The following is a 27,812-nucleotide window of genomic DNA, read 5'->3' as shown; positions in this document are numbered from 1 at the left end:
GATTTTGAAATTTAAAACTAAATAGCATTTATCTAATCATCCAAGATAACTACTTTGAGTTAAATGTCACTTAAAGGAATGACAAAAAGAATGTTTCATTACTGTCTAGTCATATTTAGACTAGTTATTTGTAACTAACCACATACAATAAATCAATAGTCAAAGGGAGAAATGAATCCCCAAATTACAAGAAGTTATATTTGTGTTTGGAATACAAGAATAATTTTACAGTTGGTCTATCTTCCATTTCTGTCTTCTGACCAAATTTACAAGCAATCTGGAGAAAATTGAAACAACATGGTTACACAAGTGATGGTGGTAGAATTAGAATCAAGGCCACGTTGTTTCAATTTCCTAATCTGTAAACTGAAACAATGGCTGATAACTAGAAGCTGTGGGGGGTTCTTCATAGAATTAAATAATATTTATTAAATGCTTAGTAGAGAGCATGACTGCCTGGTATATGATAAACATGACGTTTACTATATTTAACCATAGCAGCAAATAGCCACTACGTGTCACGCATTTGGTATCAATTAATTCTAAAAATTGTTTGCAGTTTAAAAACAGAAATTGCGAGATTACTTATTCTAAAGTCCCATATTTGTTCTATAAGTTGTGAGGTTACTTATTCTAAAATCCCGTATTTGTTCTATAAGTTGCGAGGTTACTTATTCTAAAGTCCCATATTTGTTCTATAAGTTGCGAGGTTACTTATTCTAAAGTACCATATTTGTTCTACGCTGCCAAGCAGCCTCGAGATTACTTATCTTTAGCGCTTTTGGCAGTAGTCCTCAACTGTGGCAGAAATTAAGTAAACTCCCAGTTTAAAAACCAAATAAATTCACTGTCCTCGGGTCAATCTGACCCTATAGGCCAAGGTGGAACTGCTTCTGTGAGTTTTCCAAAACTGTAACTCTTTACCGAAGTAGATAGCCCCATCTTTCTCCAAAGGAAGAGCTGGTGGTTTTGAGCTTCTGACCTTGCAGTTAGTTAGCAAGCAGCTCAACACCTAACCCCTACACCACCAGATCTCCAGTTACTACAGTAAAGTATAAACATACTTAGGGTAAATGCCAGGCCTGACCCAGAGATTTAAGACATTTAAAATGTTGATTTAATCTATGGTCCTTTCCTAATTGAAATAGCAGCAAAAATTAAGAAACAAAAACAGGTTAATAACACTAACAAAACAAATCAAACACCACAACAGGTATAACAATAAAGCATGCACTCACACACACATTTTAATAAGAAAATAAAGGTTAAGGTCTATACCATATTCATTCATAATTATAGCATGTAACACCCCTTTTTCTTCCAGGCAACAGCTTCTTCCTGGCAGAATCCTAGATCCACTTCTCTCAGTCAAGCACACACTGTCCTGCTGCCAAACTATCTCCATATTGCTGGCACAGAAAAAGCAAGTAAAAAACAAGCAAACAAGTAACTAAAGGTTGGATGAATAAGTGCATTGTGCCAGTTAACGTTTAACAATTATCAAAACACAAAATTACTGTGAAGTATACCTGCTTCGTTCACTTTTAATTGAAAATGTCAAGAGTAACTATAAAGGATACGTAAGAAACATAAATGCATTGATACATATGAAAACCTACTGTTAGAATAATTAATAGTGAACAACTAAATGCTTCCCTCCCTTCTAAGGAATTAAAAAGGATGCCTGCTTTTATCATATTCATTGAACATTTGACTGGAGGACAATTGGGCAAATGAAAGCAAAAGCATTCGGATTGAAAAGGAGAAACTCATCTCGATTCATATATAACAATCTTCAAAAAGTTCATAGGGGAAAAAGTTCATGGGAAAACCATTATCCTTTCATCCCATTATTTCACAATCTTTTTGAAGCTTCTCTCATACATAGAAAATCCTAAGAAACCTATCCTTTAAAAAGCTATTGTAAACAAAAAAGCTATTGTTCTGTCTTGCTGTACATAGGGTCCCTATGATTCAAAACAAACTTGATAGCACATTAGCACTATTAAGACTAGCAAGATTACAGGATACAAGACCAACATACAACTAGCTCATTTGTATTTATATATACTAAAAATTAACAACTCAAAAATGAAATTAAGAAATTCTATTTACAATAGCATCCAAAAATGAAAGTTCTTAAGATTATATTTTTCAAAGACGTACAAAACGTGTACATTAAGGACTATAAAAGATGACTAAAAGAAACATATTCCATGTTCATGGATCAGAAGACAGCACTGTGAATATGGTACATCCCACACGGAATCAACACAAAGCCTATCCAACAGCCCAGGCTCCCAATTTTGCGAAAAATTTCAAAGTGATCCTAAAAGTTACATGGAAATAAATGAAAGAGACCTCAAAAAAGCAAAATAGCCCCCACCCCCATCCCAGGGGACAAATAACAGACATGTGGGTGAAGGGAGACAGACAATTCAGTGTAAGATACAAAATAATAATATATAACTGAAGAAGCGTTAATGAGGGGAGAAGGGAAGAGAAGCTTATACCATGGGCTCAAGTAGAAGGAAAATGTTTTGGAAATGATGATAGCAACATATGTACAAATATGCTTGATACAATTATGTATGGAATGTTATAAGAGCTGTAAGAACCCCCAATAAAATGACTTAATGTAAAAAAATTATTAAGGAATTAAAAATCAGAGGACCTTCAAAAATAAAATAACAATAATGTTGAAAACGAAAAGCACTGTGGTCACATAACCTCTGGGCAGCATCTTGCACCTTTGAGAGTGGAGTGACTCCTCCGATGGAGCTGGTCCTACTCTGGATGCAAACATTACAACAAAAAAAGAGCAAATTTAAAGGACTCACAATTCATGATTTCAAGCCTTGCTACACACCAAAACGATCACTACCATCAAGTAGATTTGGATTCAGTAGCATAGAACAGTAGCAAATCAATAAAATAGAATTGAGAGTTCAAACACAAAGGAATACATTCACAGACAAATGAACTTTGACAAGACAATGCAACAAAGAAAAATCTTTTCAACAAACGTCACTAAGACAATTTTTAAAAAGTTTTAAAATAAAACTCCACTGCCATCAAATCAAACTCAACTCATAGCACCACTGTAGCGAAGAATAAAACTACACCATAGGATTTTTTAAGGCGGTAATCTTTACTGACTCATAACATCACGATTGAACAGAGAACTGCTCCTATGGGTTTCTGGAACTAACTTTTTTTTTTAAATCGCTTTATTAGGGGATCATACAACTCTCATCACAACCCATACATACATCAACTGTGTAAAGCACATTTGTACATTCATTGCCCTCATCATTCTCAAAACATTTGCTCTCCACCTAAGCCCCTGGCATCAGCTCATTTTCTCCCCTCCCTCCTCACATCCTCCTCCCTTATGAACCCTTGATAATCTATAAATTATTATTTTGTCATATCTTGCCTGGTCTGAAGTCTCCCTTCACCCACTTTTCTGTTGTCTGTCCCCCAGGGAGGTTCTATGTAGATCCTTGTAATCGGTTCCCCCTTTCCACCCCTACCCCTCCCTACACCCTCCTGGTATTGCACTCACCACTGGTTCTGAAGGGATCATTGCCCTGGATTCCCTGTGTTTCCAGGTCCTGTCTGTACCAGTGTACATCCTCTGGTCTACCCAGATTTGTAAGGTAGAATTGGGATCATGATGGGGAGGGGGGAGGGAGGAAGAAACATTTAGGAACTAGAGGAAAGTTGTATTTTTCATCGTTGCTACATCACACCCTGACTGGCTCATCTCCTCCCCAAGACCCTTCTGTAAGGGGATGTCCAGTGGCCTACAAATAAGCTTTGTGTTTCCACTCCGCACTCCCTGCCTCATTCAAAATATTTTGTTCTGATGATGCCTGATGCCTGATCCCTTTGACACCTTGTGATGGCACAGGCTGATGTGCTTCTTCCATGTGGGCTTTGTTGCTTCTGAGCTAGATGACTGCTTGTTTACCTTCAAGCCTTTAAGACTCCAGACGCTGTATCTTTTGATAGCCGAGCACCATCAGATTTCTTCACCACATTTGCATATGCACCCATTCGTCTTCAGCGATCCTATCAGGGCGGTGAGCACACAATGATATGATTTTTTGTTCTTTGATGCCTGATAACTGATCCCTTCGGCACCTCATGATCACACAGGCTGGTGTGTTCCATGTGGGCTTTGTTGCTTTTCAGCTAGATGGCCGGCCACATGTTTATCTTCAAGCCTTTAAGACCCCACATGCTATATCTTTTGATAGCGGGGCACCATCAGCTTTCTTCACATTTTCTTATTCACCTGCTTTGTCTTCGGGAAGGTGAGCATCATAGAATGCCAATTTAATAGAAGAAAGTACTCTTTCATTGAGGAAGAATACTTGAGTGAAGCCCAATGTCCTCCTGCTAACTTAATTCCCCGTCCTCATATATAGATATATGCACATAGATCTATTTCCCCATCCTCATATATAAATATATTTACATATGTACATGCCTTTATTGAGACCACTATAAATGCCCTTTGCCTCCTGGCCCTTTCCTCCATTTCCTTAGACTTTCCTCTTGTCCCATTCAGTAATTCCTCTTGGTTACATCGCCCTTGATCACACCCTACCAAGAACTAACTCTTTACAGGAATAGAAAACCTCATGTTTCTCCTGAGGAATGGCTGGTGGATTTTGATCTCTGACCTTGCAATTAACACCCAATGCATAACAAACTACACCACAAGGGTTCCTGTTAAAGGCATTGACATGTTTCAGTGGATCGCTATGAGTCAAAATTGATACGATAGCAGTAATTATAACTCCTCACTGAAGCTGACTGTCTTACTTTTCTCCCACCGAGTAGCTGATGGGAGTGAACCAACAAACTCTATAGTCAAGTACTTACCCACTGTGTCACCAGGACTCTGAACAACTGAATTGCCACCTGCAAAGAAGTTGGAGCCCTAACTCATAGCATATATAAAAAGCAGCAGAATCCAAGTCCTAAGTATACGGGCTTACAAGTACATCAAGACTACAAAATTCTTACAAGAAAACTAATCTTCATGACTTTGGATTAGGAAATGGTTCCTAAGATAGAACACCCAAAGCACAAGCAACAACAAAAAATTTTTAAAAGGAAATTAGACACAACCAAAATTTTTAATTTTGTGCAAAGAACATTATCAAGAATGTCAAAAGACTTACAGAATAAGTACCATATTTGCAAATTGCGTATCTGATTAGGAATTTATTGAATTTAGGACATGTAAGAAAATTCTACAGCTCAACAACGTCAAACCTAATGCTTTTGAAATAGACTTTATATGTTTTGCCAAAGATGATATAAATACATGGCCAATAACTACATGAAAGGGGATGCTCACCATTAGTTATTTTTTAAATGTTGTCATTCACCAGTCTATTCTAATTCATGGTAAGCACATGTTAAGAGAGCAGAACTGCTCCACAAAGTTTCTTTGGCTGTAATCCGTATGGAGGCAGAGCTTCCTTCCACAGTACCACTGAGTGGGTTTTAAATGCCAACTGCTCAGTAGCTAAGAGCAAAGCATATGTCAACCAGGGAACTTCATTTTAGTAATCTTTAACCCACCCACTGACGTCAAGTCAAATGCTACTCAGAGTGACCCTACAGGACAGAATAGCTACCCATAGGGCATCCGAGGCCATAAATCGTTACAGAAGAAGACACACAAATGATGCAGTATCCAACACCCACCCACCCCGCCCCCAAAAAAGAAAGAAAAAGCTCCACTGGGTGGAGTTTTTGTAATATGCATTTTCCCCCTACAGGCATCATCATTGAGTAACTCTCAGTTACTGCACCCAGGGGTGTCGCCTGGTCACAGTGAATTTTTCCAAAAAGCAGTTTTACCCAAAGCTTACTTTTTGTGGTGGCTAATTTAAGAGAACAGCGTGTTGCTGTAAAATTTTGTTTTCTGCAGGGATGGTTGGGGAGGGGGAGGGGGAGGGAGGGAGAGACGCCACAGAAGCTGTTGTGATGTTGAACACAGCTTACAAGAACAGCACTATGGGAAAAACTCAAACGCGTGGTTTTCTCCTTCAAAAAAAGGTGAATGTACAGAGCAGAGCTGGAAACACAGGGACTCCAGGACAGATAAACCCCTCAGGACCAATAATGAGAGTAGCAACAACAGGAAGGGAAGGGGAAGGTGGAGGGAGAAAGGAGGAACTGATCACAATGATCTACATACAACCCCTTCCCAGGGGGATGAACAACACAAAAGTTGGTGAAGGGAGACATCAGTCAGTGTAAGACATGAAAAGATAATCAAAATGTATAAATCATCAAGGATTCGTGAGGAAGAGAGGGTGGGAGAGAGGAAGGGAGGCTGGGGGAAAAATGAGGAGCTGATACCAAGGTCTCAAGTAGAAAGAAAATGTTTTGAAAATGATGATGGCAACAAATGCACAAATGTGCTTGACACAATGAATGTATGTATGGATTGCAATAAGAGCTGTATGAACCCCCAATAAAATATTAAAAATAATAAAACAATGTTAAATATACATTTTAAATAAACATACATTAAAAAAAAAGTGTACTGTCGATTGGTGACAAACCTCGTCCTGGACATCCATCAACTTCCCAAACTCCTAGTGTATTTGGAGCTGGTTACACCAGGTCAGACTGTTAATCAAGCTTTCTATTTAGAGGTTCCGAAGTTTCCACAACAATGTGCGACAAAGGTCCTGATTTGAGGCAGACAAGGTAATGATTTTACCACTTTGCCAAGACAATGCACCTGCTCCCACAGCCATTTCAGTGTGCCCATTTTGGCAAACAACAGGATGGCTCTATTGCTTCTTGGCCTTTTGGCTAAGATCAAGTGTAAAAAGCAGCATGCCTCTCTTGCCCCATGCACCTTGCTCACCTAACCTTGCTGTGTGACTTCTTTTTGTTTCTGTGAATGAAGAGAGACATGAAAGGACAGCAAATTGACGACGCATAAGAGGTGAATAGAAAAACAAGGGAGGTGCCATCAGCCATCCAAACAGATGGGTTTGAAAAATGTTCCCAAGAATAAAATCACAGATTTGACAAATGTATTAAGTGTAATCAAGAGTATTTTGAAAATGATAAGGATCTTTTGTCTTAAAAACGTTTAATATAGCTCTGGGGGAAAATATCCAGGTTTTTAGGGGGGTGCCCCCTCATATTCCCAAGGAGCGGCTGGTAGACTCAAACTACCAACCTCTCATTTGGTAGCTGTGCATTTTAACCACAATACTGCCCAAAATTCTTGATTACTCACTAGGGAAAGTCAAATCAAACCCAAGTAAAACACCAATCACACCAACTAGGTTAGTTTCAGGAGTCCTGGTGGCACAGTGGGTGTCACGTTGGGCTGAAAACTGCCACGATGAACAGTTCAAAAACATCGGCAGCTCCACGGAAAAAAAGAGGAGTTAGTTTCAGAAACCCACAATGGAAGTTCTTTTGATGACAGTGAAGTTTTTTCTGTTACATCTGCAATGTACTGAAAAGTCCTGCCTCTCTTTAAAAATGGACAAGAAAATGGAATGAAGTACTTACAAATGCTACAATATGTATAAATCTGAAAATATTATAATGCTAAGTTATAGAAGCCAAATACAAAGGCTATAATACTGCATGATTACATTTATAGACACCCAGAACAGGTTAACCAGAAAAACAGACAGTAAGATTCATGGTTGCAGGGTTGAAGGATAAGCAATGGGGTATAGAGCTCTGGAAATTAACAGTGGAGACTGGTTTAAAAAAAAAATCTGTTAACATTAAAAACTACTGGGCTTTACACTTTGAAAGGGTGAATCTTATGACGTGAAATATCTAGATTATATATATATATATATGCATTTACCACTAATTATATAGTTTTGATTAAATATAAAGTATTCATTTAAAATAACATCAAAATCAAGTGCCTTAGGAATCTAAAGTATAGAAGATACAAAGTCTAGCTTAGGGGCCATATAAATACCTTTGAGTCACATATTATAACTGTGTATTCAAAAATTAATTTGAAAACAGAAGGTCCATTAGATCTCCTTAAAAGTATATACTGGGCTCTACTGTAGCGGCCTGAGGTGACCTGCCAAAATGCTTGCTACTCACTTGACCAACAAAACCCTACAGGTTCGGTGGCCAAAGAGAGTACTGAATTTTTGCTTCACATGCTTAAAAACGCAGAAAGTAATGCCGAACTAAAGGGTTTAGATGTGAACAAAGCCTCCGGATGCGCCGCCGGACTGAGAGAGCTCGTGGTCGGATCCACCCATACATGAGCTCCCCCTGCCACGTTGACATGATCCTGCCTGAGAAGGAACACATTGTTCCTAAACCGGAAGAGGAGGCTGCACTGAAGGAAAAGATTTCCCAGAAGAAACGGAAGAAGCAAAAACCCAAGGCTCGGGAATAAAGTAAGCTTAAAACAATAAAAGCATATACTGGTTAACCTATTTTGAACACTTAATACTTCTAATGTTGTTAGAAAATAACTGCGTGTTGGGTGGGTATAACCAGTCCTCTAGATGGCTCCCAATGAGCTCTACCTCACGGCCCTCATGCCCAGGTGGTCTCCCTTCCACACTCTATTAGGGCTGGGCTGCAGTAACTCACAGAATGCACTTCATTTCCTGCTTGGTCCCCACCTCTCTCTTGGGTCATTCACACTGAGGAGCGCTAGCTGTCGCGTTGTGAGGAGCTCTATGGAGAGGACATGGCAAGGAACTGAGCTGACTGGAGTCCTGGCGATTAACTTGACAGCAACTTCACGAAAGACTGAGCCAAAACTACCGAGTTAAGTCATTCTCCTAGCTCTGAATTGTTTCAAGGTGCTATTTTGAGATAGAAAGTACTGTGAAAAACATTCTTTGCACATCTTTAAGAAATTATGTCTAAAAAAAAATTATGTTCTCAAAAATAATATTGACATTAGGACATTAAATGATTCTAGGGTAGTGCTAGATATTAAAATTAAATCAATAAGGTAAGATTTTGGCAGAATATCTTCAATTCTTTACAAAAATCTGTAACGGTGATTTTATCAAATGTCTAGAAGCACAATCTTCAACAAAAGAAACCATCCCCCAAACTCAGAATACATAACACATGAAATTTTTGCTATACTACAGAAAATTAATTAAAATGAAAACCAGAGTGGGGAAAAACAAGTCATGCTAATGAGATAAAAGGTTAATAGCTGCAAAATATTAAAATCTAAATTCATAAGTTAACAAAGACTATAGATTTAAGAATCATAGGAAAATATACATACAGTAAACAAAAATAAATCATTTCACTGTAAAGTTGCACTAATTAAATCATGCTGCATTATACATTTCATTAAAAGAATCTACTCACACGCAATGCTTATTATGAAACAAATGCCACGTTCATACACCATGTAAACTGTGTAAAATAGCACAATCCTTTAGAAAAACACAAAAAGTAAGTACATCAAGAACAAAAATGTGTAACCCTTTGCCCCGATAATTCAATTGTCAACATCTTAAGAAAGAATTTCACAGATATTAGTATACAATTCATCAAGTACTTATCACTGCCACTGAGCTGATTCTAAAACATCGTGACCCTACAGGACTGAGCAGAACTGGCCCTGTGGGTTTCCCAGGATGGAACTCTTTATGGGGACCGAGAGCTTCCTCTTTCTCCTGGTGGCTTTTAACTGCAGACCTTCAAGTTAGCAGCCCAAGGCATAACCACTACACCCCTCGGGTTCCCAGGTACTTGTTAAAAGACTTCACTTAGAGCTCCAAGATCTATTTCCCCAAAGAACTAATTTCAGTGGTTTAATTACCTTCACTGTAACATTCTGCCTCCAAGTTCTACTGTTAAAAAGAAAAAGTATTTTAAACCGTAAAACTTTATTACCTCTCAAAACAACTATTCTACAATTCTTTATAGATCATGACATAGTAGATATGCTATTCCTTGATATAATAATTATAAAAAGAGACTCAATGGGTTCTCAATTGAGTCAACTGCAATGTTCAAAAAAATGCCTTTGGATATACAATTGCAATGTCAATTAGCACAGCATTTATGTCTGTTATTCTCACTGGGTACAGATATAACTTGCACTTTGCCAACTTTCACCAGGGAGCCCCAACAGCTCCAATTACAGCATCAAGAGAAATCAGAGATGACACAGGGAATAAACTCTCATAATTTACAAAGGATGACTACCAGCAGGTTCTTCCTGGTATATGAGGGGGTATCACATAACCGGTAATTATTCTTAATTTAATCTAATGTGTAAATATAATTGTTCATCCTCCAAAACATATTTTATCCTTCTGGCAATCTTTAAGAGAGCATTATGGTATTTTATGTAAGGTCACTGGAGATGTAAAATGAACTTTACAAATCTTAATAATCTCAGCTAGTACAGTGACAAAAAACTAAAGGCAGATGACAAGTATATATGATTTACTAATTCTAAAACACATAGCCCCGAAATGAAAGCATTATTTAAAATTTACATACAGCTATTCCAGCGGACCACTGCCCACCGTTTGTCTGTCAATTTAACTTTACCTGGATACATAACTAATGCAATGAAATCAGCATTCAAGAAATCAAATGACATTTTGCAGGGACAAATCTACTGCAAAAAATTTTATATATACACACAAACTGCCTTGAGCAGACTCCAACTCCTAAGGACCCTGTAGGGCAGAGTAGAGGTGTCTTTTGAGTTTCCAAGGCCGGAAATGCTTGTGGAAGCCACATCTTTCTCCCATGGAGTGACTTAAGTTCAAATCTTCAACCTTTGAATAAGCAGCAGTGAATAAGCACTGCTCCATCAGGGTTCCTCTAAAGACCTCTCTGCAAAGAGTTAAAACACAAAGATAGCACTTTGAAGACCAACACGCACCTAAACCACGCCATTATCTTTTCATCACCTCATGTACATGTGAAAACTGGACAATGGTAAGACTGAAACAGAGAACTGCTCTCTGTGAATTATGGTTTAGTAGAGAATACTAAATATCACATGGATGACCAGGAAAATCTGTCTTGGAGGAAGCATAGCCAGAATCCTCATTTAGCAGAAAGAAAGATGCTGTCTCATGTACTTTGGACATATTATTGGGGCGGGGGGGGGGGGGGGTGAGAAATGAGTGTATGACCGGCCCTGGACAAAGACATCACCCTTGGTAGAGAATCAGCAAAAAAGAATCTCTGTGAAATGGCTTGACACAGTGGCACCAAAATTGGGCTCCAGTAGAGTGACAATTCTGAAGATGGCACAAGGCAGCCTCATTCTGCTATACATAAATTACTAAGTCAGAATCAACTCATCAGCACTTTTAACAATTACAAAGAATGTAGCTCTTCTAAATTACATTATCATTCTCAAAATTTAACAGTAGAAAATTCAATTCAATCCAAAACTGAGCAAGATATGAATATATTTTACAAATTATGGTATGCAAATGGAAACAAACACACAAGAAAACATCCATCATCAGGAAATTCAAATTAAAACCACAATATACCACTATATACCTATCAAGGTGGCTAAAACAAAAGCGTGACAATACCAATTGTTGTGGTGCAGGTATAGAAAACTAAGAACTCAACACTGCTTGTGAGCTCTAGAATGCAGCTTGGCAATTTCTCATAAAACGAAGAAGCAATTACCATATAATCCAGCAAGTGCACTCTTGAACATTAATCCTAAAGAAAGAAAAACCATGTACATCAAGGTTCATAGCAGCTTTGTTTATGACCAGGGTTTCTTCTAAGCGCTAATAGTTCAATCACGGCTGATGCCAGAAACTGTACCACATGCAAATTTGCAAGATGCAGGGTATACTGGCATGGTAACTAGAATGGTAAAACATTAGGGGTTGAAGCCCTAGAATGAAATTTGGAAGATGGAAGGTTCAGTTCTGCCAGGATTAGTACCGGAAATGTTGAGAGTGGCACAAATTCGAGACAGCATGGTCCGCACCATCTGTGAGAGGGGCACCTTGTTTCATCCAACTATGCCATTCAAGAGCTTGGGTTGCTGTGCAGCATGCAAACTGCCCTTTGCTTTTCAAGAGAGGAACTTCTTAGCAGAGTGCTGACCTACACAAGGTCAGCAGTTTACAACCACCAGCACTGAGTGGGGAAAGATGAGGCTTTCTACTCCAGTAAAGTTACAGTCCAAAAAAAGAGTTACAGTCTCAAAAACCCAGGGGAACAATTCTACCCTGTCCAATGGGGTCACTAGTGATTGGTAGCAATGAATTTGTTTTTGGCAGTCAGTCCAGATGACCTTCCGTAAATGAATAATTAAACATCTGTTGTAACACTGGAGTTCGGCTCCAGCTAGTCGGTTTTAAGACTCATATACAGAACTGCCTCACAGGGCTTTCTTTCCCAAAGCAGATAGCCACACCTTTCTCCTGCAGAATCACAGGGTCCCTTTAAACCACCAGGTAAGAGTCAAGGGCTTAACTTATAGATCTCATTTTCAGTGTATTAAAATGTGTAATTATTACTATTAATACCTGTTAACATTAAGGCCATCTCTTCAAGTAACCATTTAGATAGAGTCACGTTTCCCCTATTATCACCATTGTAGATTCATATGCAGTGTTAGGAAATAAATAATAGTAATTCCTTTTTGGATTTTGTCAGGTTTGCCCTACTGGCAACCTTTTTGGCAAACACATTTCATATCATAACAAGGATACTGACATTAATAGAATCCACAAATTTTACTGCCATAGTTCAAGTTTTACTTCAACACTCACATGTGCTACGTGATCACAATTGATATCAGGTTTGGATATTCACCATCACAGTAAAGATAATGAATCATTTCAACACCAAAAGTTTCATTCCTGTTGCCCCTTTATAACCACAATCATCTCCCTCTCAGCAATCCTCCACTCTTAACACTGGTACTGTTTCTGAATTTTGCCATTAAAAAAAAGTTACTTAAATGGAATCATTTACCTTTTTGGATTGATAATTTCACTCAGCATAATCCATCCAATGAGATTCACTGCGGTTGTTGAGAGTATCATCAGTTTCCTTTATTATATGTGCCATGAGGAGCTCTGGTGGCACAATGGTGAAGTGCTCAAATAGGAACCAAAGGCTGGCAGTTTGTTGAAACCATCCAGTGCCCTCGGGGGAGTCATAGCATGTTGTTCCCTGGTCTGCTAAGCAATGTGAAACCACGAGTCGCTCACAGCAAGAAAGATGAGGCTTTCTACCCACAGGGGCAATTCTACTCTGACATTACAGAGTCACTGAGTCAGAACTGACTGACTAGCAAGAGCTTGAGTTTTTGAGTGGCTCCAAGGGAGGTAAACCTGGTAATATTTCCATAAAGATTATAGGCAGGAAAACCTTATGGTAGAGTTCTATCATAGTGGGTCACTATGCGTCAATAATCGACTTGATAGCACTTTAAACAAGATGCGCAACAAACCATTTGTGTTACCAAAGAAACAACTATTTACAGAGGGGCTTCAAAAATTCCATTATGTGGGGGAAAAAATTTCCATTATATCTAAATTCAATTTTTCCACAAACTGTTTATAGGAGCAGAAACCCTCATCTTTCTTCCCTGGAATGGTTAGCAGGTTTTGACTGCTCACCTTGTTAACAACCCAACTCAACCCACTATACCACCAGAGCTCCAGAGGTCCGAAGCTACTTTATATAAAAAGACAATCTTTTTTTTTTTTTTCACAAGAGAAAAGCTTGTAGTTAGTTCAGGGATCGTTTGCTGGCCCTTAGGAGCGTTTTCCAGTCCAGTCTGTTGGGGCACCACGTAAAAAGACAATCTTATAAGCCATATTGACAGAAGATATATATAGATATATGGATTGTGATAAGAGTTGTATGAGCCCCTAATAAAATGTTTTAAAAAAAGATAAAGAACGTGTGTGTGTGTGTGTGTGTGTGTGTAAAGGAACATTAAGTAATGAGATTTTTACATTGCACTTTTAAATTTTGGGTTTTAACCATTGACGTGTATTATTTTTCTAATTTAGAAATACACATTTCCTCAAAAGTCTACATTTGGGACTATTAGTCAAGTTTCAAAAATACCTGTGCAAGATTTTGTCAAGAACCTTCTGTTTTTAGCACTTTATCACATTTTGTTGACTTCTGACATTCTTTTTCCTAGATTACAGGCAAGCTCTGTTTATGTAGTTTGTTTTACAATATGCCAATGCCTGAACATTAACAAGATTAAAAAATAAATAAAGCTGTATAAATAGTCACGAGGGCCGGGCGGCAGCTGGGTCGGCGGAGAGGAGCCTGCACCACTCACCAGGAGTCGCGATGAGTTTACCCCTCAGTCCCAAACCTTTCCTGAACGGATTAACAGGAAAGCCAGTGAAGGTGAACTGAAGTGGGGAGTGGAGTGCGAGGACTACCTGGTGTCTGCAGATGGCTGTATGAACACGCAGCTTGCAATACAGAAGACTTCATAGATGGGGTGTTGTCTGGACATCTGGGTGAAGTCTTAATAAGGTGTAATAATGTCTTTTGTATCAGAGGTGTTGAAGAAGAGGAAGAAGATGGAGAAATGCGAGCATAACATCTTTTGTGGGGTTTTTTTATATGTGTATTTCTAGGCAATAAAGATTTGTTTGGTTTTCAAAAAAAAAACACATTAGAAATAGAGGGGGGAAAGCCATTCAATTCAAATCCAGCCTTCAGGAAACAATAGAGGGGCATCCTTTTCACTGGGCTCCTCTGAAAACCAGAGGTGAGAAATGAAATTTTTATATCCATGACAAAAGGCAATCAGCCAAAAGAAAAAAATCAATAAATTTATACCACTAACAGTGGGGGTACAGACGGCTACTGACTCTTTTTGCACAAATTAAATTCTAATGACCAAACCAAAAAATGGATCAAATTATTTCAGAGGCAAGAGAAAAATGATTAGCAGTGATAGAAAAATCACACGATTATAAGGTAACAGCCATTTACTTTAATTGCACACAATAAACTGTACCCCTATAAAAAGTTGAATGAGCAAAAATTGTATATTTACAACAATGACCAAAAAAATTCAGCTGCTAGGGATGCTTAAGTACAGCCAAACACCATGGGATTTAGTTCCTTGGTTTGGAGGTTTCATAGGCTAGCCCTGTTAATTGGTCTAAGTCAGTGGTTCTCAACCTGTGGGTTGCAACCCCTTTGGAGGTTGAATGACCTTTTCACAGGGGTCTCCCGATTCATAACAGTAGCAAAATTACAGTGGCAATGAAAATAATGTTATGGTTGGGGGGTTCATCACAACAAGAGGAACTGTATCAAAGGGTCACGGCATTAGGAAAGTTGAGAACCACTCGTCTAAGTGCTCCTAGTTCAGTTGCAGAGTCTCTGAGGTCTTTAAAGCTTTCAAGTGCCATCTCACTGCCATAAAGTCAATTCCTACTCATAGTGACCCTAAAGAACCGAGTAATACTGTCCCAGTGCATTCCTGAGGCTGTAAATCTTTATAGCAGAAAGTCTCATCTTTTTCTCATTGAGTGGCTGGTGGTTTCAAACTGTTGACCTTTCAGTTAGCAGCCCAATGTATAACCACCTCAAGGGCCATCTGAGGCACAACCATTGGTATCTATTCACCTGGAACAAGAGAATGAGTCATGAATAAGAGGAGAAAATAGAACATGTGGCTAACTGCCTCCTTTGTTGTGTGATCAGTACACCGCTAGATGGTACCCAGCTACTATTACTGCACATTTTGATCAAAGATTCCATAGAAAAAATCCTGATCAAAAAGAGGAAAATAAAAATGCAGAACAACATTACAAATCCTGGTGTATGCTATAAATTTTCTGGGGCCCTGGAGGACAGATGAACACCTGAAAACTGCTGCCCTGAGATAATCTTTAAAGCTTACGCCAAAATAGGCCCTGACGTTATCTTAAAATTGAGCAACAGTGTCTGCTATTGTTGAACTTGTAAAAAAAAGGTCAGCCTTGAGCATTAGAACCTAAGAACTATCACTGTGAGATCAAACTGGCCATAGAAATTAGAGTAGTTAGGAGCCTGAAGGGGCGGGAACCGATTACAAGGATCTACACGTGACCTCTTCCCTGGGGGATGGGTAACAGAAAAGTGGGGGAAGGGAGATGTCGGACAGGTCAAGATATGACAAAATAATAATTTTTAAATTATCAAGGGTTCATGAGGGAGGGGGGAAAAGGGAGGGAGGGGAAAATGAGGAGCTGGTGCCAGGGGCTTAAGTGGAGAGCAAATGTTTTGAGAATGATGAGGGCAATGAATGTACAGATGTGCTTTAAACAACTGATATATGTATGGATTGTGGTAAGAGTTGTATGAGCCCCTAATAAAACGATTTAAAAAAAAAAAAGGTTAATACCGATAAAAGGAAAAAAGAAGAAGAACCTGACGGGGCAGTGAATTGTGAATTAAGTTGGTAGGGAAGGAAGACTCGGCAAAGGAAAATGAGAAGGGCTGCACAACTCCAAGAACATGATCAATGTCACTAAACTGTACATGTGGAGACGGCCTGTTTGTTTTTTTAAGTGATGAAAAATGACTGCGACATGAGGCTAGGGTAGAGAGTGAAGCAGGAGCCACTTACCTTTGGCTGAACCCAAGGTGCACGAGAGGTTACAGTATATCAGATCTGGGCAGGCCAGGATAGAAGAATCCTGTCCAAGATGACACTGAATTTGGGTTTATTAGCCAAATGGGAAGAGGAGGTGGGAGGCACTGAAAGTCAAACTTTTAAAAAGATATCCCGTATTTCTCACTGTGGCAGTAGGGGATGATTACATAGTAAGCAGACTAAAGAAAAGGATGATATAAAAATGATCAGTGAGTAAAGACTTCATAGAATGACAATAAAGAAAAAGATTGCTAAGGCTATATTTTAACAAGATAAACTCTATAGTACAGCATACAAGGCCTACCATTATACCTTTTTCTCTCCTGACAACCCCACTTGCACCAGAGTCCTATGGAAACATTTGTCATTTGTTTAAGCTATTCCTGCTTGCCCACATTATCACTGCTAATAAATACAACCTTTGGTGAAGCCCTTCCCTGATTACTCCAGACATGCCTTTCTCTCATGGCCAGGGTTCATCAATTCCGGACCAGTTAATATCTCGTGTTGTTACTACTTACACTAATCTTCCCCAGGTAAGTTCCTTAAAAGCTTACACTATGTCTTTCTTTTACTGGGGAGGTGGCATAGGAGATACTCGAATATTGGTATTTTCATCATATAAATGGGTAAACAACTGCAAGATTTCCAGCCTTGTGATGAGCAGGCGATGATGTCATCATTAAGACAAAAGGGAAAGCACAATCTAAAACAATATTGCCCACTAAGAAATGGGGTAGTTGGATAGTGAGAATCTGATTTGAAGACAAGTGTGAATTTCCTCCGAAAAATTAAGAAAATAAGTAGTGATTCTTCAAGAACCTTTGTCCTCACAGGCACAAACACTACAAGCATATTAAAATTTTGTGCTTGCAATCCAGGCAAACCCAAAAGGGCCTACCAATATTTTCACTTTGAAATAATCTTTTGGATTTACCCAGTGTTTCCAGTACTGAGTCCACTCCTTAAGCACTATCACAACAGACTCTTAGCTCTAATCTCCATTAGCCAGACTTTTCCAAATACAAGTTTGATAGTATCACTCTTAGCTAACTAAAATCCACTCATATCACATCAATAAGAGCAAAGGACTTATTACCTATGGACCCCCTTCCTCCCCAGCCAATCCCCCTCAAGTACACTCTGAAAATGCCTGTTCATTCAATTCTCCACTTGTAACCAAGCACAACCCAGGCAGTCAATTTCAGTCTCACTTCTTGAAGCCTCGACTCTCTTCTTGTGCAGCTCTTCATTCAACGTCCTAGCCAGTTAGACATCCATTCAACGTCCTAGCCAGTTAGACATCCATAGCACAAAGGGGAGCTTGTATTTCTGACACACACACACGCGCGCGCACCAAAGTTAGAGAGGGAAACGAATGTCACAATGTCAAAAAAAAACTATTTTTAAGTGGTTAATTTAAAAAAATCTATGCCTTGGATATCTCACTCTTCACCCAGTAAAGCAGCATCTATCACGTACAAGTCAAAACTGCACACAAAACTGACAAGATCCAGCATTTCATAAAAGTGCATGTAAATAATAAAGAACCACTCCATTACAAGGCAAGGAAAGATCATCTAGATCAAACCAGTAACCAGCAAACAGGAGAAAAACCACTGGGATGTTAGTAGGAGAGTGACTTGGCAAACATTCCAGGATCAAGAGATGCGAGTGAGTGGTATAATGGGGACAGAAACAAGATTGGTGAAGAAAAGTCTACTGCTTTTTCTTCTTTGGCAGGAAGGTTTCCTTAATAAATGTTTTTAGAGAGAACATCACTAAAACATCCAAATAATTTTATTACAAACGTCCCCTCTTTATAAGTGAAACGTAAAATGTTACCACCCTCCCATTAGTTTTGATCATTTTAAAAAGTCCCCTTGATTCTCTCCTTATTCTGACAAATAGTTGTCAACACAACAAAAAATTTTAAAGGTTAAAGAAAGTCTTTCCCCCATGATTCTTAATTACCTGTTATCAATATAAAACCTAAATAAACCTTTCCCCCATAATTACTTGTGAAACTTGAGTCCTCATGTTAAGTGAACTCCTTTCTGGTGAACTTTCTTTAGATAAAAAAGATCACTAGTCTAGTGCTATGTCAGACCATCCTGAAATTAGCTTCCGGAAGAACTCGGAGGACCATAAAAATCTATGTGAGCAAAAGTAGAGAAGGAAACAAGTGCTGCCGACCAGTCCCGAGAGAAAGCCAGGACTCACTTCAGGGCTGGGAAGAAGGCCAGACTCTCAGTGCTCACTACAGAAAGCCACTGGTATCCACATCAGTCTGTGATTTTCAGCGTTTCAGTCTTGTCGCTAAAGACTCCACTGCCTTAAAGACTGGCCTATGTGTTCTGACTTTTACCACTAGAAGGCTATGATGAATCAATCTATTAGACAATAGAGACTCATGCACTTAATAAACCGCAAGTTACTGCCTGTTTGGAACTCAGGGCTTTTGAGACCAACCTTCAAGATTTTATCAAGCATCTACTAGGTAGAAAGCACAAAGGAGCCGTCCAACAGGTTAAATATTAAAAAGCACCAAGTCAAGAGTGTAATCCTTAGAGACAGGAAAACTAAAGCGCACATAGTGGTAAACTGAAGAAGCCAGTCAGTCATTGGCAGGAGGCAGTGTGTTTACAGCTGGGCACATAAAACAGTCAATAGAATCTTGAGTCATTCTTCCTCAAATAGGTACTCTAATTTCTCTAACCCAAGAGAGTTTACAACCCTAAAAACTGGTCTTATCCTAAAGGAAAAATCTTATTGCACCTCAAAATTACAGAAAACCCACACACACTTTATTTGCGAAAGCCTTTCTAAAGTACAGATCTAACACAGACTCTGTATCTGCTGCATTAATTTATGAACTCGTAGCAATTGTGAAGTCTGAGTATGTCAACACAAGTGAGGGTGGCGAGATGGTTCTCATGGACTTTGAACATGCTAGGACCAGCCCCTGGAGGGCATCATGCTTGACAAAGAATCCCGGAAAAGAGGAAGAACTTCAAGTGAGGTGCGCTGACTCGGCGGCTGCCGCAATGGGCTCTAACACAGCGATCACAGTGCACACAGGCCAGACAATGTCTCCTTCTGCTAAACATAAAGGAGCATGGTCGGGACCAGCTCCAAAGTGCCTAACACCACATGGGGTGCTCTTCAATTACACCTTCCTCGGCTATTGTTTGGTTAGATTTACATGTTATTGAAACTGATCTCACTGTTTGAAGTCATCAGGTTTAAAAAAAGTGTCAAAGCAAAAGTACAAGTAATTAAAAAAATACAAGTAATTGATTTCAACCACAATCTTGGAGATTAGATTAATAATACTTCTTAAAGCTCATAGTCTCATCAATGTGGACTTTCCTCCCTGAAATCTTTTTTGCATTTAAAGTTTACTAACACTTATTTTAGATCACAAACACACTGACCATATATCTACTTTTTGTAAGTAAAACCAATTATTTCACGATATTTCTTTGATGAGAAGAACAGATCTACATTTCTACTAGTACACTTCCAGACAAACATCTGTTGGGTTTCGATGCGAAAACAAAGACAAAACCGTATTTATGTAAAGTAAGCTTCAATGTGTACCCAAGAAAAAGGATTTGTTTGAACTGCCAAGTGATTTTCAAAATAACCTATCCGCCTTAGTAAATAACATCAATTTCTAGGACAATACAGACGAAGATAACTACAAAAATAATTTGTTTTTCTTTTTTTAATCTGGAACCGCCACGCTAAGAAACCAAGGAGTACTAAAGCATGTTTATGATATGAATCAGAAACAAAAGCGACACACCCACATTCTCCCTCTCTAACTTTAAAACAGGCCGCCTAGATGGTAACTCTCATGACGGTCGCCACATACACAAAAATTTTTCTGACATTGTATTTCAAAATTATTTGTTTGCCCCTAATTTTCCTTTAACTTTGATGACATTACTGGTGATCTAGCCAAAAATAAAATCAGAGTCAAATGCTTTAAAATGAAATCTTTCAGCCATCAAGCAGTTTCAGATTTTAGAGGCTGGGGGCGAGAAAAGGCACTAACCAAAGATAGTCACAAAAGTCTGCGTTAAGTTCAAACATAAAAGATGCTCATCATTTACAACCCCCTTCACAGCATTACGCAACAAATGGAAATCACTCAAACTGATTTCTTCCATTTCTTTACATACATATAATCCACACTTCAAAATTAAGAACTAGAAAAGATTCCAAGAGCCAATTCTGATGGGGCCAATTAACAAAAGCATAGGTTGCGAAACCTTCAAAGTCATTCAGAAAATAGCCTAATTTAAACTTGACTGACATCCAAGAAAGTAAGCTTTCTCATCTGGGCCACTTTCAATCTGTGCCCAGAATGCACCTCCACCTTCAGGAAGTGGTCACTCCAACAAGAGAAAACCTAAGCCATGCCTTGTACGGGAACGGGACTCAAGGTAATAAACTGGTTCCCTTAAACGCAAAAGACACTAGCAAGCCAGAGCCCACTTTTTTTTTTGGAGGGGTGGGCTAAACAAACATCACCGCCACCTGAAAATTTACATCTGAACTTTCATAAGTTTAACACTTAGCAAATCTTCAAGAGGGTTACTTGAGAATAGGTGCAAAGATCCAAACTCGGAAACTTAAAAATCAAAGGAAAATCTCCCCAAATGCTTTCAGCTGAGAACTCCTAAGAACCAAAAGTCAATTAGCTATAAGCTTCCCTTTACGTTGCCTGTATATATTTAAGTTGTACCAAAAACTGCTTACAAATGGCAACTCCTGTGAAGTGGATGATGATGAAGTTCCAGGTAATTCTAGCATGTTTCCTAATGTACTGGTGCTGGAGTCTGGATCATCCTGAAAAGATAAATTTATTGAGTTTAATTGCTCTTCTATGGTAACGTTTGTATCTCCTAGTGAAAGGGGGGCTGGGAGAAGGGCTGCTTTTTCATTGCTGCCGTCCACTTCATTTCTTTGCTTATTTTTCTGTAGTTCAGTTTGAGGAGCTAATGGCAAGAATGGCGGTTTGACTGCACCGTGTCTACTCTCGGATGTGCTGTCTTGTTCATCTCCCATGGCCACTTCTACACCATTCTCTGCTTTAGGCTCATAATTGCAGGTGGCATTGGTCTGAGTCTCCTCAATGATCTCCTCTATACTCTCATCCTCTGTGACTGGCTGTTCTGGGTCCATTTCAGAATCTACATCGTCCACACCAGTATATTTCTCAAAGTGCAGAAAGCCATTTTTGATAGTCTTTGTTACTTTTACCTGGAGTTCAGGGGAGTTATTACAAGAGGACTCCTGTTTCATAGGAAGTGCTGTTGGACCACCAGGACTCAAGGAAGTGCAAACCACTGGCGACTGAGCTCTTGAATCACTTTTCTCAGGGTCTTGAAAGGATTCTGATCCATCAGCAGACCCATTTAAATACTCTACATTGATCATGGAGGCCAAATCCTGTAGTCTCCGCAGTGGAATGTAACAAGATGGAGAATCTTGTCCATAAGCATTTTGGGATGTTCCACTGGCAGTCGGTAACTGCATAGTACACCCATTAAGTGGCTCAGAAAAATCGGATTGACCATTACCAAAAGGGCTATCCTTGTCTTCTGGGGCATCTATATTCACTGGATTGGAAAAGGGCAGCAGACAATTTCTTCTGGGTATTTCACAGGTCTGATCCATCCTGGGCAAGCATCAACCTGGAATGCAAAAACACAGCAATTAATCTGAGTTAACAGGCCATTTAGCTCTTCTCTTCAAAATGGCAGCCACTAAGCAAGGCCTAGTGGCCTCGATGCCTTTCTGCTACACTTCCATGGGCAGAAAAAGTTCCCCCCGGCTGACGACGGGAAAATGGCCCCGGTGAGCCTCCGCAAACTCCATCTTCCCGGAGCTGGGAAGATCCTGCCACATGGAAACAGCCCGTCCCTTTTTCCTGCAGTGCAGGCTGGTGGGCAGTTTGGCAGAAGTAAAATGAAAATCCCTCTGGCAGTCGAAATTCCCAAATCTCCAACAGGAAGCGTCAGCATCCCCCCTCTCGCGTTCAGCAGCAGCCAGATCTCCGGAAGGGAGGAGGCAATGGGATCCAAGGGGGGCTCCCGGACGCTGCACAAAAAGCCCCCCCCACCCCTGCCTTCCAGGCTGGCTCGGGCACAGCGGTCACAATAGCGCTGCACCCTGCGCCCGGCCGGCGCCAGCGCCTTTGCAGCGGCCGGGTTCAGGCCACAGGCGAGTCGGCCGACGTCGGCTGCAACCCCGAAGCTCGCCTTCCAGACGGCTGCCCTGCTAGGGCTGCAGCTGCAGCTGCAGGGCCCACGGGGCGGGACGCAGCAGTGGGAGCAACGGAGGCAGCCGGCGAAGCCGAGACAGAGCGGCGGCGGCGGCGGCAGCAGCAGCTGCTACGGCTTGACAAACATGGCTGCTGCTGCTGCTGCTGCCGACGCCGCCTGCCCCGACTGCGTTCGTTCCCTCCCTCCGCCGCGGCTGCACCTCCGGCCGGGCCGATCGCACTCATTAATATTCAGCAACAAGCAAAGTTTGCTGCGGGAGGGCAGCCGGCCCCGCGGCCCTGGCCGGCCACCTAGACGGGAGGCGGGGGCCGGGGCGCGCGCGGCCGCCCGCCGGGGCACGGGCCGCGCCCGGAGGAAGTTCGCGGCGGCCCGGCCGGCTAGGCCTCAGCCCGCTGGTCGTGACGGCCCCGGCCGGCGGCTGCCCGCCGGCCACCAACCCTGCGCCGCGCCCGGCCCTCCGCCGCCGGCCCTCACCTCGCAGCTACCACCATCTTCCCCGCCCGGCCGCCTCCTCCCACGTCCTCCTCGCGCCTGCCCGCCACCCAGCCCAGCGCACTAGTTACCGTGCCCCGCGCCCCCTCCCGGGCCAGCTGGGGGGAGGGGGTGACCCTCATTACACTGGGGCGCGTGCGGAGCGGAGGGGAGCCAGAGGAGCCGCTCGCCGCACCCCCCTCCCCCCGCGTCTCTCTTCAGGGGAGAAGGCAGCGAGCGCGACCTGCCCCGGCCTATGCCGCCGCCGCCGCCGCCGCCGCCTCACACCCCCACCGCGCGCGCCCCCGCCACGGCGCGTGCGACCGAGCGCCTCGCGCTGGCCCGCGTGCGGCTGGGGCCCGGAGTGCGCGCGCACCGCTTCCCCCGCCGCGCGCGCCCCCTCGCCTCGCTCTTTGGGGTTCAGGGCGGGTGAAGCCGGGCTCGCGAGCGCGCTGCCCAATCAGCGGAGTCGCCGCCGGGCCCCCTCCCCTCCCCCCGCGCGCCCGCTCGCGGCCCGGGCCTACGGGCCGGCCTGGCTGCACGGGCGGGGCCTGAGGCGGGCTCCCCTGGGGCTTCGCGCGCCTCCCGGGAGTGGCCGGGCCGGCGGGCGTCGTGGGTGGTACTCAGGCCCCTCACCTACCTCGGGGCGCTGGGCCGGGCCCGGGCTCCCCTCGACCCCCGCACCCTACCCGCCTCGAGCCCCGAGCGCGGACGCCACCTGGCCCGGCCTCGGCCTGTCCGACCGCCCCGCCAGCCCCGCTCGGGCCCGCGTCAGTGCCGGCCTCCATCTTAGGTTACAGCCCGGGCTCCCCATCCACGGGGCACCTGCCCTCAGCCCGCTCGGCCCGGCCCCAGGCCCAGTCAACCCCCCTCCTGCCGTGGGGCTCACCTGGGCGCCGGGGTCTTCGAGGCCTCAGGCCCCGAGCAGGCGCCGCCGCAGGTGAACCCCCTGCCCGGCCGCACCCCAAGCCCACACCACCACCACCACCGACCAAGCTGAGCAGGAAACAAAATGGAGGCAGCAGCTCGGGTCTGCCTGCCCGAGTCAAGCCCGTGCACCCCGGGCTCCCTCCAGCCGCAGGCCCGAGGCCCGCGAGGCAGGGCGCCGGCTCGTCCCGGGCGCCGCCGACAGCCGCCCAGAGGCGCGCAGGCCGGGCTGGCAAGGCGGCCCAGCGGTCCGCACAGCCCCTCACCCACCGCCCCTTCCCCCTCCCGCCCCTTCCCCTCCCTCCCGCTGCCCGGCCGTGCGGGGTGAGCGGCTCCGGGGAGCCGGGTCGGGTTACCCGCTCGGGCCGTGCCCGCGGGCCGCGCCCTGCGCCTGGAGGGGCGGGGGTGGCCGGGCGACCCCCGGACCGAGCCCACCCCCGGCGGCCCGGCCGGGCGGTAGCCTGACGGCTCGCCCGCACCTCGGCCAGCCGCCGTGCGGCCCCCGCCGCGACACTGCGCCCCGAGCGCGGGCGCTGCCGGCACGAAGCTCCCACGCCACCCAAGGCCCGAGGGTCCTGGCGGGGCGGGGGGTGCCCCGGGGGAGGGGACCGCTGGTCCCTGCGCCGCCCCCCGCGCCTAGTCTGGATTTGGGCCTGGCACCCGGGCTCCGGGCGCAGGCTGGGGGCCCGGGGAGCGGCGCCTCGCAGCGCGGACGCTGCAGTTCGCGGCGCCCAGGCAGATGGCCCTCCCGTGCCACCGCCGCCCCCACGCACCCGGCTCCCCGGGGAGCACGCGCCCGGGCCTGGCGTCGGCACCCGAGCGCAACGGCACCGGGAGGGAGAGCCGCCGAGCTCGCGGGGCCCGGGCCCTGAGCCCACACCCAGCCGAGGGCTCTCAGCACCCGGCCCCGGGGACCTCGTGGCCTGCAGCTGCACCCTGGGCCCCGCGGCACAGGCCTCGCGCGGCCGCTGAATGGGCCCGAGCCACCAAGACAAGGGCCTGGAGAGTCGAGCCGAGAAACGCAGGCTGGGCCTGACCTCGCGACTCCGGTCCCTAGGCTCTTACCCCAGCCCGGTGCGAGCGCCTTGCTCCCCGGCAAGAAGCTCACTGGGTGAGCGAGTGGAATCTAGAGCGCTAAAAGCGTCCTCACTGTTGAGAGACAGCCACCATCGACCGCCCAAAAAATGCCACCGCCTCCAGAAAGCCTTCGGTGATTAGCCTTAGGATTAAAGCCATCTCAAAACCGAGGGCACCGCCCTCGAGAGCCACGTGACTTCCATTCCTCCCAAATCAAAATCCAACCCCGGGTTTAGAAAATGTGTGTAATTTTTGCCCTGGCGCACGGTACTTTTAACCGTAGCTAGGTATCTGGCACCCGTGAGCCCTCTAGGAGAAAGACCATCTTTGGGGTTTCCCTGAACCGAACCGGCATCAGGACTGAACCCCAGAAACAGTCCTTCAGCCTTTCTGGGACTTTCACCTTGCAGCCAGCCAGAACGAGCTCCGGGCTCCAAATTACCCCATGCCTCCAGCTCTCTGAGGCCCACAGCCCTGCGATGCAGGCACACGGGTCAACAAGGGTAGCACCCAGGGCGCAAGTGCTGGGATGAAGGTCCTAACGAGCCGCAGCCAGTGGACCTTGTTCATGGGAGAGCGAGCGCCTCTAGAGACCAGCATGATGAGGACGCTGAGGACCCCCCTTTCTCCTTCTCTTGGAACAAAAGATGAAACTACACAGAGGGTTCACGAGGACAGAGTCAAGTTGGCAGTGCCCAGGCCAGGTCCAGTCGCAGAAAAAGTAAGTCTACACCCCAGGGGCCCACCCTCTAGGGACTAGCCTTTTTGGTTCTTCTAAGGAGTTACTCTTACCCTTCCGGAACAATCCAATGGGGAAGCTCTGAGAGATTCTGTCTTCACACTCTGTCATTTGATCCAGGCATGTCTAAGTGAAAATTAAACCAAAAAAGGCAAAAGCTCTTTGCCATTGAGTCAATTTCAACTGAGAGAGCCTGTAGGACAGAGGGAAACAGCTCCAGAGGGTTTCCAAGGCTGTGAATCTTGACAAGCTGACTGCCTTTTTCTCTTGGGAGTGTTTTAACTCCTGTGCCACTAGCGCTCCTGTCTTTGTCGATTGCTTCCATCCATCCTCTCAGCCCTTTGCTTTCCCACCAGTCACTGCGAGAGCCACTACTGTGTGGCCTGAAACAAGTCCTTGAGGCACTAAGCCGCATTTCCTGCAGCGTGAACATGGGATGGTGGCTCTATGGAAGAATGCAGGAGCCCTGGTGGTGCAGTAGTTAGGACTTGGGCTGCATCTGAAAGGTTAGCAGTTCAAAACCATCAACTGCTCCTCGGGTTTTCTACTTCCAGAAAGTTATAGTCTCGGAAACTCACGGGAGCCATTCTGGTTTGGGGTTAATGGATGAAAGCTAAAATGGAATTCCTGGCTTTACTCAGCAGCCATTCCCTGAGTGCAGGAAGTGTCCTGGGTGTTGGGGCAGAAAGGCTGCCTAATGGAGCACCCTAGGCCTCAGGACAAGATGATTAATTAATGATTGCGGAGCCTCACGACAGCAGTGGTGTATGACAGAGCCCTGCCTGGTGCTGGTGATGCCGTGGGTTAAACTGCTCCGGGGCGGGGGGGGGGGGGGAGGGAATGAGGCTTTCTGTGCCTGTGAAGATTTACAGTCTCAGAAACCCCAAATGAGTCAGCATCTACTTGATGGCAGCAGGTGTGAAAAGGAGCCAGCAGGCTGCTGCCAGAACAGACCTCTGGGTATCACTGCCCTTCGAGAACCCTCTCAGTGAGCATCCTGCCCTGGGGACGAGGAAACCGGTTGCCCTCTAATCAATTTGGATTAGGGTGCCTCCCCCACACAGCCTTGTGTACCAGATGACAACTGTGCCCCATGGGGTTTTCAGACTGAGTTTTTCAAAGTAGGTTGCTAGGCCTTTCTTCCCAGGTGCCTCTGGGTGAAGAAGAACCTCCAACCTTTCACTTAGCGGCCAAACACAGGAACCCTCGGCATCACCCAGGGCCTCCGTGGAAGAGGTGGAGAAGCTACCGAAGGATTGGCTGAGAGGAACAGTACTATCAGGTCTGAGTGCGCAGAGTCCCACGGACTTTGCTGGTGGGTGTGAGAAAGAAAAGATGAGATAACCTGCCTCAGAACACCAGGCCTCAAGAGAAACTGTCTCTGCCTATTCTAACAGAGCGTGGCCACAGAGGCCTCCCCCAGCAGTCCCAGCTGGCCAGGCCCTCACGTGTGCCCAAACCAGGCGGAGGGCCCCACAGAGCTCTGCTCCCACAAGGACTGTGGATCCTGAAGTGGGGGAAGAAGGTATTGGGCTATGTCTCAGCTCAGGTACCCTTTCCGAGCTTGTCTCCCCCAGCCTCAAGACAGCTAAGAATCCATAACTGCTAGCCGCTCCTGTACTGTGCACTCTGCCGACACGCACGCTCC

The 27,812-nt window shown here is 44.3% G+C and overlaps 1 protein-coding gene and 1 pseudogene across 5 annotated transcripts in view; one reads left to right on the top strand and one right to left on the bottom strand.

Annotated features, from left to right (window-relative positions):
- Nucleotides 1-23,701, bottom strand: part of NSD1 (nuclear receptor binding SET domain protein 1) — a 151,946-nt gene extending 128,245 nt beyond the window's left edge. The window contains exons 1-3 of one of the 5 annotated variants that reach the window (XM_075542015.1): nucleotides 23,514-23,700; nucleotides 21,926-22,359; nucleotides 21,422-21,511 (exon numbers count right to left, since the gene is read on the bottom strand). In XM_075542015.1, the coding sequence (XP_075398130.1) occupies nucleotides 21,422-21,511; nucleotides 21,926-22,342 (507 nt within the window). In that variant the 5' untranslated portion in view covers nucleotides 22,343-22,359; nucleotides 23,514-23,700. Of the gene's footprint in view, nucleotides 1-21,421; nucleotides 22,360-23,424; nucleotides 23,449-23,513 lie in introns of those variants that run through there. The other 4 variants (XM_075542016.1, XM_075542017.1, XM_075542013.1 and 1 more) reach the window with 4 other exon arrangements.
- LOC142441139 (small nuclear ribonucleoprotein F pseudogene) lies at nucleotides 14,341-14,630 on the top strand (annotated as a pseudogene).
- Nucleotides 23,702-27,812: the final 4,111 nt, after the last annotated feature.

The sequence above is a fragment of the Tenrec ecaudatus genome, chromosome 2 (genome assembly GCF_050624435.1).
Source record: "Tenrec ecaudatus isolate mTenEca1 chromosome 2, mTenEca1.hap1, whole genome shotgun sequence".
Taxonomy (NCBI): Eukaryota; Metazoa; Chordata; class Mammalia; order Afrosoricida; family Tenrecidae; genus Tenrec; species Tenrec ecaudatus.
This window is presented reverse-complemented; position numbering and strand designations above follow the sequence as displayed.